General features: G+C 41.5%; 1 protein-coding gene and 1 long non-coding RNA gene across 2 annotated transcripts; both read right to left on the bottom strand.

Moving 5' to 3' along the window:
• Positions 1-34: 34 nt before the first annotated feature.
• b3gnt7l (UDP-GlcNAc:betaGal beta-1,3-N-acetylglucosaminyltransferase 7, like) lies at positions 35-2,231 on the bottom strand. The gene has a single exon (XM_079274317.1). The coding sequence runs from the start codon at positions 1,981-1,983 to the stop codon at positions 748-750; it is 1,236 nt and encodes a 411-aa protein (XP_079130443.1). The 5' UTR covers positions 1,984-2,231; the 3' UTR covers positions 35-747.
• A 4,394-nt stretch (positions 2,232-6,625) lies between these two features.
• On the bottom strand, positions 6,626-10,737 carry LOC306780882. The gene is made up of 5 exons (XR_013772170.1): positions 10,613-10,737; positions 9,553-9,678; positions 8,947-9,094; positions 8,321-8,414; positions 6,626-7,378 (listed from the first exon to the last, which is right to left on the bottom strand). It is a non-coding gene; the product is annotated as an uncharacterized lncRNA (long non-coding RNA).
• Positions 10,738-13,152: the final 2,415 nt, after the last annotated feature.

Genomic DNA, 13,152 nt, shown 5'->3' with positions numbered 1-13,152 from the left:
TGACCGATAGCTCCACTTTTATTGACATGATCACACATAAATCTGCAGTATTACAGCCCCGTCAGCGTCTTTGGGTTTTTTTATGGCCTCCCTCTGCAAATCGTACACACGTGAATCGACACTTGCAATATATTAACTTAAAACAATTAAATCATTTCATTTTGTACAATTTCAGCACCCTACAAGAAACAAAAAATCAACTATGAATGCAACTGTTCATTCCATGATGTGTTCCGTGAGTCCATACAGTTCACTCTGACAGTCACATTGAAATCCTGAAATCAAGATATGGACAATAAAAATGTGCTGTTTCAGAGGAACACCTGGATGTAACAAGTCCAGTCTTATTCGTGCCTGCACAAACACGCACTAAAACCTTTACAACCACGTCTCGACATCTACATTGGATCTCGGACTGAGATGACAAGAGTGATGATGAAAGCACAACCTGAAATGCCACCAAGAGTCCTGTGCGCACTGTGGAGTTGTGTGGTAGTGGTTTCATATAATGGGGGAAAAAAAATCGAAGTAGGACAAGTGGATGAAAACCCAACCTGCTCAGACGAGTATGCAGCCTTTTGAATTTAACACAGACAATACATATGATTTGATGATAGTTGTTGCTTCCCTTAGCTACAGGACCGATGCGTAAAGATCATGTATGATCACAAGTCTTCTGTGTATTCTGTTCCGCTTTGATGTCTATAGTTTAGTTTACATGGCCATTACATTATATACGCTGATCAGTCATATGGACATCCGCTGGGCGCAGACCAGGTCCTTGTTGTGCACCACGCTCCACATCCGGAGCAGCTCCTGCGCGCTCAGTTTGTGCACCACGATGAGGTTTCGGTAAAAGCAGGGCTCGCTGTTCATGGGGCTCACCTTGCGTCTGGTGATGCCGAAGGTCCTGAAGCCCGGGTGTATCTCTGGGGCCAGCCGAAGCTTCTGCAGGCACATCCCCAAAAACACGTCGTCGATGGGGTACAGCTCCAGGTCCTCCGAGACCACGAAGAGCCTCCTGGCCAGCTGGGAGGACATCAGAAACCCCCCACCCCCAGCGTACGGGGGATACGGCTTGTCGTACAGCTCTTTGGGGATGTAGTACTTGCTCTGCCGGTTCCGGATCGGGATCGCTTTGGAGATGGTGTCCCCCACGAACAAGTCGGCGTCCTTGCGCTCCTCCACTTTGAAGCCGATGAGCTGCAGCAGGTTGCGCGTGTTCACAAACACGTCATCGTCTCCTTTGAATATGAACCGCACGCTGGAGCAGTAGATGTTGAACCATTTGAGGAAGTTGACCTCTTTCAGGGTCAGGTTGAAGAAGGTGTCCATGAAGTCCCACTGGAGGATGTCCCCGTAGATCATGTCCTCGTACTCGATCAGTTTCTGGAGGTTCTTGGTGTCTTTTCCGGTCGTCGGGCTTCCCAAAAGAAACAACGTTTTGATTATCTTCCCATCCACCGTGTGCTCGTGTCCCCAAGTTTTGCGCACCGCCTCCCGCCGGTCGTGCTGCTCGATCACGGACTTGACCACCACGAGGAGGTGCACCTCTCCGTCGGCGCATTTCTCCGGGTGGTTGATGAGCATGGGGAAGTATCTACAGTGTCTGTGCAGGACGAACTGGTGGAACCTCGGGTCCAAGCGCCGGAACCAGTCCTTGGTCCTCACCGACGCGTCCTCGCTGCAGTTGAGAACCTGCGCGTCCCAGGTAGCCGGGGTCCCGTTGGAGACCCGCAGCGCGTCCAATGCGTAACCAACCACCGGAGAGTCCGAACTCCCCAAACTGTTTTTAATGGCTCCCTTCTGGAGGGGAAAACACTTGGGGCCGCACCAACCGGCGTCCCTCGCATGCTTGACCCCCATCCCGTCCTTCTCTGCCAGCTTCAGTTTGTGGATCATGAGGAAAGAGGCAAAGACGAGAGACAGACTCAGCAGGGGTTTCAGCAGACCGACCCGCTTTCTCCGGGAAAAGTGATCCATGGCTCTCAGCGCGGCGCACAGAGACCCTCAGATGCTGGACCTTCTGCCTTCATAGTGTGTCAAAAAAACGTTTCGTCCGCGAATGGAGTCTCCATCACTGCCGTCCCTGCTCATTTAGGACACCAGAGGTCGCGTACTCGGGCACGTGAGAGCGCTGACAGTGAAGTGGCCCCGGGGCTCCGTTTGCCCATGACGGTGCTCGCCTCTCAGTGCGGGACAAGGATGCGGGAAACGCAACACGTCCTCAGGCTTCTCCTCTGCCTTCTGTCTCAGAATGACTGGAGACCTGCTGCAAGTCCCCCCCCCCCCCCTCCCTCCTCCCAAATATCTCCTCCCCTAAATGACCGGCACTGATCTGGGACCAGCAGGTTTCCCATTTCTCACATAACAACCGACCATTCAGTTTTAATTTGTTTCGATCGATCTCGCCATTGCTTTCGAATAATATTCGGCTACAATACATGATGAGCCATTGTAATGATCAACATACACCATGAGTTACTTAGAAGTGAATGGAAACAATGAGACACTGAATTTGATTTTATGTATTCGTTGAATTAACTTGGGAGTACAAAGCAGAAGGTATGGCCGAGGCAATACAATGCAAAAATATACAGTCAAATAATCATAAAACAGAGCAAAGGCAGAATAAATATATATTAATTAACGAACATATACAAAAAAAAAAGAAAGCACTGTTTTCAGATCCTGAGCATTATGGAAAACTATGTCTACCAGAAGCTTCATTGTAAATACGAGAGGGGCCGGACAATATACTAAATATAACCACTTAAATGTGTAGAATTTGTCCATCAAGAAATAAGAACAACCAGCCTGTAAACCATTTGTGCTTGTATTGTTCTTCTCGTAAAGATTCCAAAGAAAACATATTTTGAAGAAAATAGATCCAAACAAGTTCCAGTGTGAATGCAAGACCAAACACAGTCGTTTCAGAAATGGATTCACTAACATCTGGTATCAACAACCCTCTCTGAATTAAAAAAAGTTCTCATTTCACCTTATTTAACAGGTCATGCTCCAAAGACTTTATTCCAAAGTATGTGTTCAGCTGTTTTATCTCAGTATGATATTAGAAACGGTGCAGCATCTTGTTGAAAAAGTGTCCTTGTTGAAACTAACATAGAAACAACAGGAACAGTCTACAATGATAGTAAACATCCTAAAAGCAATAGTATCAAAAACAAAAGTGATACAGCTCGTTTGGTTTAAGTAACTGCCAAGCCGGCCCAACCGTTTTTGAAGCCAATTCTCAAATAGATAAGAATAATCATTCCTCGACAGCACAAACTGTTGCGTCTAAATATCGTATTAATGATTGAATTATTAAATTAAGTGTGAGGAGGTTGAATTATAAAGACTCTAGCACCGTCTTGTGGACAATTTATGGAATAACGTCTCCTCACATTTTGTCACATCACACGACCCAGTTCAACCAAAGCCTCAGATCAGAAGTTAAACTGAAATGGCATTCATCTCACACTTTTACACAAACACAAAAAAAAACAGTCAACAGTTACAGTAAAACATATTTAATAAAAATGAGGACTAAAAATAAAGATTCTGCCAAAGCACTTTTTATAGGCGATAGTCGACACGAGTGCTTCGTTGAATTGTCTGGAATTGTCTTTTAAACAGGTACGTATAAAGCTGAGAGTTGTACTTCAATCATCTAGCAGCAAAGAGACAAACCTCAACAAAACCCCGGGATCTGGTGACTCTCATGAAACAATGGGCGGGGACAGGATGGAGTGGAGGTGTCCTGTGTTGAGTAGTGGAATGATGAGGCGGAGATAATGGTACTTCTGTTACAGTACACAGTTCCAGAGTCAAAAAATAATAATTTGGAAAGAGGAGGATGAACAAAATGTCCCATTTAGCAGGCACGTGCACAGATAGACCCCTAGTGGTGCTCAAGCACCTGCCCTTTTGCCCTGGATGAGAAAAGTGCCCTTTCTGCTGGTGCCCAATTTTTTATAAATATAATAAAATAAAAATTACTTTTTCTGTCATCAATTCCCCCCAAATGTGTTTCGATATCTGACGGGGCATTTATTTGAGTTCTTGTGAGAATTTCGCCCCGACATGCACCGCGGCGCCCACAAGCCTCCCACGCGCCCCTCCCTCCTCCTCCTTCACTTACTGCCTACTGCGCGTGCAGTGCTGAGCGTCAGGCTAAACGGCTGAAGCCAACTTCTTCTCTGACCCGGAGCATCAGACAGACAGGTAATGACAGTGCAATACCCCGACGTTGTTTGGTGATAAATTAACAACAACAATTAGCGCCGCTGAAAACATTACGTCGCAACTGGTCCGACGTTTGCTAAAAAACAAACAAAAAAACCCTCACGAAATCCATGATTTAAAAGCCTTGCCCAGTTGTTTACTGACGTTTGTCATGTTTAATGAAGAGAGAGGGGAGAGAGGCAGGTAGACATTAATTATTTTAATTATTAAAAAGAAAGGTAGGTCTTAAGTTGAGCTACATGACAGTCTGGTGAGGTATTGTGGTAGGCTATAGGCTATTATTAGTGTAATGCTGCTTATGCTTCAACTGTCAGAAAACAGTAAAAACATGGGTGTGTACTGTGTTGTCAGCTTTAGAGAGATATGTAATGTCTTGATTATTATGCACAACATTGATTTATGTCATTTAAAAAAAATTGCAGCATAATGCCAAGAAAAGAGACTACAAAAACAGAAGGCAAGGCAAGTTTATTTGTATAGCACATTTCAACAACAAGGTAATTCAAAGTGCTTCACATAAAACCATTAAAAGCATCAAAACATAAGGCAAAAGAAAAGGAGATTTAAAAACAATTAAAGAAACTGTGTAAGAAATAAAATTCAGTAGTAAAAAGTAAAGGAGATTTAAAACATACATTGAAACAATAATCGATGTCTCCCTGAGACATTACGCTGTACGCAATCAACCATACACTGCCGCAATTCTGCAATTACTCGCACACAAACCACGTCTGGAAAAGATCTCTGCCGATCTGCGTTTTATAGTGTACGCCTTGCACGAACTCGGCCCCGGAGGAAATGGCGATATATTGTGCAGTCCTTTTAAAACCATTAAAAGCATCAAAACATAAGGCAAAAGAAAAGGAGATTTAACAGCAATTAAGAACAGTGTAAGAAATAAAATACAGTAATAAAATGCAGAAATGCAGGAAATTGATTAATATATTAATTGAATGTGGTTCAATTAAAGGCAGCAGCAAACAGAAAAGTCTTCAATCTTGATTTAAATGAGCTGAGGGTCTCAGCAGACCTGCAGCTTTCTGGGACTTTGTTCCAGATATGTGGAGCAGAAAAACTGAACGCTGCTTCTCCATGTTTAGTTCTGACTCTGGGAACAGAAAGTAGACCGGTCCCAGACGACCTGAGGGGTCGGGATGGTTCGTAAGGTAGCAGCAGATCAGAGATGTATTTTGGCCCTAAACCATTCAGTGCTTTGTAAACCAACAGTAGAAGGACAGGGAAAAGTAGAAGGACAGGGAAAAGCAGCAAGCAGCTCAGGGTAGCAGCTCTCTTTTATCTTGGATCAGGCCATCAACTATTAAAACAAATGAGGGAGAATCAGAAACCCTACCTGGTCCAGATGAGCCCACCACAGATGAGGAAGGACAGACAGAGTGTAGGACTGAGTTATGTTCAGGGGCAGCAACAGAAACAGTTTTGCCTGAGGAGATGAGTGAAGAAGAGGGTGAAGTGACCGCAGCTCCCTTTACATCACAGCAAGGGCATATGGAGGAAAGAGCTGTTGATGAAAGTGAGAATGCAATTTCAAAAATAGCCACCATGCCATATCCTACAGATCCGTCCCATGTTGAAGCATTTCACATCAGGTGCAATGAGAGTTACATTGCTATGTGCTGCAGTGTAGGGCCCTGTCAACCAGAAATGTTTTTTCCCAAAAATGCTGAGGGGCGGTCATTCCAAAAGCATTGGTTTTCTGGAAATGTGTGGCTGGAGTATTCCCCAAGTGCTGATTCAATGCATTGTTTCAGTTGTCGGCTTTTTCTACCTGAAGATAGATATAAAAGCAGAAAGGAATGGAGAAATGGGATCAGAAAATGGAATACTGCTCTTGAAAAAATTAAGCAGCACACTCTAAAAAAAAAAAAGTTGAGTATACTTAAAAAGGTTAAGCAACCAGCTGCAAAGGCTTTTTTGAGTATGCTCAACTAAGTTGTGTCAACTTAGGATAAGAAGTTAACTCAAAGTGCTATTTTAAGTTTCTCAAACTTGATATTTCAAGTGTTCTTTACTTAAGTACATGAGTAGACGTGAGGATCAAACTCAATATTTTAAGTTATGTTAACTTAAGTACATAAGTAGGTCTGAATAGTAATAAGTTTGAGAAACTTAAAATAGCACTTTGAGTTAACTTCTTATCCTAAGTTGACACAACTTAGTTGAGCATACTCAAAAAAGCCTTTGCAGCTGGTTGCTTAACCTTTTTAAGTTGACACAACTTAGTTGAGTATACTCAAAAAAGCCTTTGCAGCTGGTTGCTTAACCTTTTTAAGTATACTCAACTTTTCTTTCTATACAGCCTTCATTTTTAATTAATTGGAAATGTACACCGTTAAAGAAAAGAAAAACATCGTAAAACACAAAATGTTTAATAACAATAAGTTATTTGCTTGCAAAACAATATTGTCTTTCAATTTCAACACTTGAATAGTAGACAGCAGGGGGTCAACATCCTTATAATCTCTACTTCATGCCATTTTAAACCCAAAGACACAGACTAAAGTTCCGTCCTAATACTCAGTCAAAACAAAAAGAAATGCAAATATGTGTCTGCATGGCGCTATGTGGCAGTAACAACAATAAACTAAAATTATAATACACCTAAAGCGCAGGACCAGCAGTGGATAGTTCAGCTGTAATATACAAAGTATATACAAATAATAAACTTGTTAAACATCTAACACTTAAGGGTGTTGACCAATTTGGTCAACTCATACCATCGGCATTTGGTCAAGTTGGTGACATTTCAGTCCCTCATGAAAATCCAGTCAAGACCATAGGCGTGGTTTAGATATGGCAGGCTACTTCAGCAAACTGTTCTTTAAGGCCTGAACCCGGGTAGAGCACTGGGTACCAAGGTTCATGAACACCTTTTGAATTACTTAAAAAATGTGTACCGTAAGTCCTTCGGATAGTCCAGGTTAAGAGCCTGGATGAGCCCAAACAAAAGGGCAAATGCGGTTGGGAAGTCGCATACATCCTCCAGGACAATCCGTTCCTCAATAACCAGGGCGATGCTTATTGTTGTTGGACTTGAGCGGACCACCCCAACGCCATCTTCAACAACTGAATATTCCAAGTTCAACTCCCTTGACGCAAAATTCCTCCGGGTCTGTATTTTAAAGAAAAACAAGCATAGAGAGACTTTCATAAATATTCACCCCCTCTTTAAAATTCTCTTTTTTTTCGTTCCCATTCTGTAACAATACATTTGAAAAGTCAAAATACATTTTTGGTTGGTAAATTTTCTGCAGATTTTAAAAACAAAAATATACCACTTTCATACCATATTCACCCCTACACATTTGTATTATAGTATTTTAATATTTAAATATTCATACTCTGAATGTCGTGTCTTGTCATTAAATAAATAAATAAATAGATAGAGCAGAATACAGGGAAACATTTGCTCACTGTACAGGCTTCCTTCGATTCAATAAGTGACAAAAACCTGAAGGAACTGGAGCAAATCTGCCATAAAACAATGGACAAAATCACTCCAAATCTGCCAGATTCTTACTCTAAAGACATGTAGCAGCAAAGGGTGCTAATGTTGTGTAGGGACTTTTTTAGTTTTATTTTCTTAAAAAGATTAGCTAACCAAAAAGGTATTTTGACTTTGAAAATGCACTGACAGAGAATGACTTTACAATTAAAAACACTCAAATATGTACATGCATCATTTTTAAGTCAGACAAATCTTCAACAGGTCTAAATACTTTCTGAATGCACTGTATACGAGGTCTCAAAACCCATGACTAATTTGGGCTTGGAATTATAAATGTTACCAGTAAATTTGAAGGAGAATTGCTGTTACAAAATGCATGTGATGCAGGCACCACACTCACATGTAACCTTGATGCTACAGTAATATTGCCAGTATTGACGATATCACATGAAATGAAATGTTAAAAACTGTAAAGTTACACTTATTAAACTATTTAGGTGGAATAACAAAGTAACAGTGAAGTAGAAATGAGGGTTTGATGAAAGTTTGCATTCGTGTTTTCTTGCTCAATGTGCAACCTAAATGACATTGACACATTAGTCTTACCAGATATTTCTTCAGAAAGCCGTCCGGCTTCGCCATCAAAGAACGGTAGACCCCATAGAGCTGTAGAGTTTCTGTGGGCAAGCACATCAGTTGTCTGAAAGATACAAAATGAAGATTAAAAATGTATATATTCATAATAATTAAAATTCAAAAAATTCAATGCAAACTATAGAAGACAAAGGCATTTGGCAAACTGCTTCCAGCATTGTCGCATGCATTTCAGGTTGGCTGTATTCACTAACTAAATTAACCTATATTTTACCACTGTATATATGGGCATCATGTTTTTGGACACAGCTTAAGGGTGAAAACACAGTAACGCTCTCTTGCTTTTCATCTCCGAAATCACCAATTTGAAATGTCAATTAAGTCAAACAATACAATACACCTGTGAACATTAACGTGTATTCATATTTATTTTGTAAGACAAACTGGAATATTAAAGGGTGATCTGATGGTAAATGCTCTGCTCCAATGTTATGGTTTGCATAGTTTCATAATTGATGTCTTGTGTCGGACTAAATAATTGTGAAAATGTCCCTCGTCTGTCCCCCAGTTTTTGGTCCCAGTTCAAATCTAATTGAGGACCCCTGCTATACCACATGCACTTCCTACTTATTGATTACCTGTTCATCAAAGGTGTCTAGAAGGATCCTCATGTCCTTTCCAATGTTCCGCGGCGTGATCTGTACAGCTTAATAAGCTGCGATGAGTGTGCATCCAATGATGACAGGAAGATCTTCTTCAGGTCCACTCGAGTAATTCTGTAGAACTCTGCACAAAACAGTTTGCATGTAAAGAAACAATGATGCAAGTTTATGTTCAATTGTACAATTGTCCAAAGGCATTAGATACATGCTGCTTTCTATTTCAGAACAACCAACAGTAGCCTGTGGATCATTGCACTCTGCAGGCAATTCTTCATCTGCTTCTGGTAGATCAGTTGGAGTTGTTGGAGATATTACAGATTATCTAAAATAATTAACACTGTAAGATTTGTACTTACCGGATTTGTTACCGGCTTACATGACTACTGAAGGACATTACTTGTAAATTCACAGTTTTTGAATAGACAACAGTCACATGCTGCTTCAAATGAGCCCTGAGATGGCCTATGCATTTTTCTGGAGCACAGAGGACCTTACAGTCACACAATTCACAACAAAATGTGACCTGCACTTTAGGTTTACCAGACTGTTTATGTACTCTTGAAAGGTGGGATTTTAACGCACCAGTTGTCTTGAAAGTTCAGGTGCAGGCTGTATACAGGCACGGGAGTGGTTAGAGTCACGCCTGGTAATGTCTGTAATGCTTTCAGAGGACATCTTGACTGGGGTGGAAAAACTTGCATCCAAATCCTATGAAGGAAAGATAAGAACATGTTAACAATGTGCATAGTTGTCAAAACTCCATGCAAACCTAACAGCTTCACATCCCCTTATTTTCAAAGTTGCTCAAAGATGGGAAATATTTATTGCCAAGGAGTAATGGTACATTTTTTACTAAAACAGAAAAGCAGTTTGCCATGATTTATTAAATGTACACTGAGAACTGAGAATGTAAAAGATGATTCCACTAACCTCTAACTATGTTTACCTTAAGTGTGTAAAGGAGCAAGTCATTAAAATGGTTTTATCATAATGACAAACAATACTATGAGTGATGGAAGGAAGGGGGTGACCACGAAAAGCAACAGAACCTTCATCCCCCCTTTTGCTGAGTATTTTTAAATGTGTATTCATGCATATTTGTTTTGTATCATCAGGGAAGGAAAAGCATAGGTCAAGGAGTCTTACGAGTAACACAAATAAATTGGGTGCACAAAAGAACGGCGTGTTGCTTTATGCCTACTTCATTACCTGGAAGGTATCGAGTGCACCTCAATGGTACACGCGCGCGAGTAACTTAAACTAGCATGCTAAAGCCCTCGTGTTTCAACGCCACCAACACTAACGAACGGCGAAGCACTTTGCAGCAACATGTCAGCTAGCTAACAGAAACCAACCAATGTAACGTTAGCATACGGCGCTATAACATTGTGCACGTGCATACAACGTAGTAGCTTTAGCTAGTACAGACGTTAACTTTAATATGTGCAAATTCACTCGACCATGCAAAACCGCAAGCCGCGGGTCATTATCGTTAAATTACACATGACATTATGAACACGTGAAAAATAGGGTGGGGTCCGTCACATTGTAAACTTCTTAATGTTAACTTTTGCATTAAAAAAAGAACATGTTCGCTGACCAGCCCGTTAGCAAACACACTCCAGAACATACACAGCCTTACCTTGTTAATTTGTGATCAAGGTAGACAGCATGCTGCAGCAACACTTGAGCTGACGTGGACCAGCGTGGACTTGCTAACGTTATCTCTAACCGAAGGCACTGGTGTAGCGCAGTGACGTTTTTTTCCCTCTCTTCTTCTTCTTCTTCTGCTGCTACTGGTGCTGCTTCTTCTTCTTCTTCTCCTGAATTTGTGGCGGTTGGTTTTTTTTTTTTTTCTTGATTGAACTTTATTGAACATTGTCAACAGACATTCAGCAGATCATGAACATTCTTACACATATAAGATTTAGGTATAAAAAGTAAATGTCAATCAAATCAAATCTAAACAAATAAGGTATTTAAACATAATGGTATCTTAACAGGGGCTAAAGAAAATAATGTTTTATTTATTTTATTTTATTATTTAAAATATATAATTATAGTATATATATATATATATACACACATACATACATATATGTACATGTATATATTTACTAAAATCTACCCATGCACAGTGGCCTTAGTTACCTCAGCAGATGCCCAAACCACTATGCTGAGTTTTCTCGACTTAAAAGTTTCAGTGGACTGCACTCCTTATTAGTAAAGTTGACATTTTGAGTTAGCTCAACTTTTTCCAAAGGGATTTGTTGACTCAACTTTAAAAAAGGTGTTAGTACAACAAATTTGAAGTTGGGCTTTTTAGAGTGCACTCTGTCACAGAGGTCCACATGACAAGCATGGTGAGGTGGACCCATTACAAACAAAAGGCACTCCAGACTTCATTTGAAGTATCAGATGTAAAGGGAGTGGAAGCCAGAGAGCGAGAGAGGCAAACAAACAGAGAGATACTGACCAGGTTAATAGATCTGGCAGTGTATCTCGCAAGGCAGGGGCTAGCATTTCGAGGTGATAATGAAAGTAACTCAAGTCACAACCGTGGTAACTTTCTGGAACTCGTTCATCTTTTTTCCCGCTATGACAGTGTGCTGAAGGTGCATACAGAAAATCTTGAAAGAGTGAAAGTCACCAAGAAAAGGCCCCAGGTATCAATGCTGTCAAACAGAAGCCAAAATGACCTGATCACAGCACTGGGTACCTACGCTCAAAAATATGTATGGCCAGGGCTACGATGGAGCAGCCAACATGAGTGGCATGTACAAAGGCCTTCAAGCCAGAATACGCACACTCAATGAGAAGGCCCTCTATGTGCACTGCAAATCACACTGCCTAAACTTGGTCCTGGTTGACGCCTCCAAATCTAATAAGCACTTTGTGACCTTCTTCAGCCTCGTGGAGAAGCTGTATGCCTTTTGCAGTGGCTCCTCAAAACGCCATGCTGCTTTAGTTAGATTGCAGCAATCACTGCATCCAGAGGGACACATTGTGGAGCTGAAGAGGCTGTCAGATACCCGTTGGGCTTGCAGGGAGCAAGCACTGAAGGCCCTTCAGAGAAATCTGGAAGCTATAATGATGCTCCTCAATGAGATCTGCGAAAGACATCCACCTGACCTGGCCCTAGGGGATGCAAAAATGTACAAAAATGCGATTAACTTCGCATTCATTCTCTGCATGGAAATCACCACCCCAGCATTTGAAGTCACTGCTCTTGCATCAAATGCTCTGCAAGAAGAAAGCCTGGACCACTCCACAGCCTACAACCTAATTGATGGTGTAATTCACACAATACAAGCATTGAGGTCTGAGGAGAAGTTTGCCGAGATATTTCAAGGTGCATCAGAGAAGGCAGAGGCTCTCAACATTCCTTTACCTACTGTTGTGCCTGGTCAGGAGAGGAAACGGAAAGTGCCAGTGCGTTTCCAACACAGCACAACTGCATCGCAAGTGAGTGATGAGATTGACTCTGTGGAGTCATACTACAGGTCGAATGTGTACTACACATTTATTGATACCCTGACTGCAGAGCTCAACAGGAGATTCCATGGGAGCATCACTGGAAGTCCAACTGGTACAATCATACGGTCCTTCCACTCTCTAACAGTGTGTGCCAACTGGACAAGCACCCCAAACCCAGAGGCAGAGGAAGCTGTCCATGTTCTTTGTGACTTCTATGAGGAAAATGAGGACCAGCTGAAGACAGAGCTAAAGGTGTTCCACTCCATCTTTCCCTCGAAGAACCTGCAAGAAATCCTTGCCATTGTTGAAGAGAACACTGGCCAGCTCATCTTTCCAACATTTGTGAAGATGGTGAGGATCTATGCAACACTGCCAGTGACAACAGCTTCAGTGGAAAGATCCTTTTCAAAACTGAAGATAATAAAGACCAGGCTCAGGAGTCTCTGTGGGGAAGAAAGACTCTCCGACCTTCTCCTGCTTGCCATTGAGCAAGACATTGAAATAAATCACAGTGAAGTAATAAAAATCTTCCAAGAGATGGCACCAAGGAGGATGCTCCTGTGAAGATCCTTTAATTTATTCAGAGCAGAGTTTTAAGTTAGAATATTTTTTTAATTATTTAACATATTATTTGGTTATACAATATGGCCTTGAATGAATGAACCTTTACCAGCGAAATTGTAGCCATCAGCCCATCTTTGTTTT

Source organism: Melanostigma gelatinosum, assembly GCF_949748355.1.
Source record: "Melanostigma gelatinosum genome assembly, chromosome: 8".
Lineage (NCBI taxonomy): Eukaryota > Metazoa > Chordata > Actinopteri > Perciformes > Zoarcidae > Melanostigma > Melanostigma gelatinosum.
The sequence above is the reverse complement of the archived record's forward strand: the minus strand, read 5'-3'. Positions and strand labels throughout refer to the sequence as shown.

What these genes read in the sequence shown, in the direction of transcription:
- b3gnt7l (XM_079274317.1), bottom strand. Translation starts at nt 1,983, where the DNA reads ATGGATCACTTTTCCCGGAGAAAGCGGGTCGGTCTGCTGAAACCCCTG.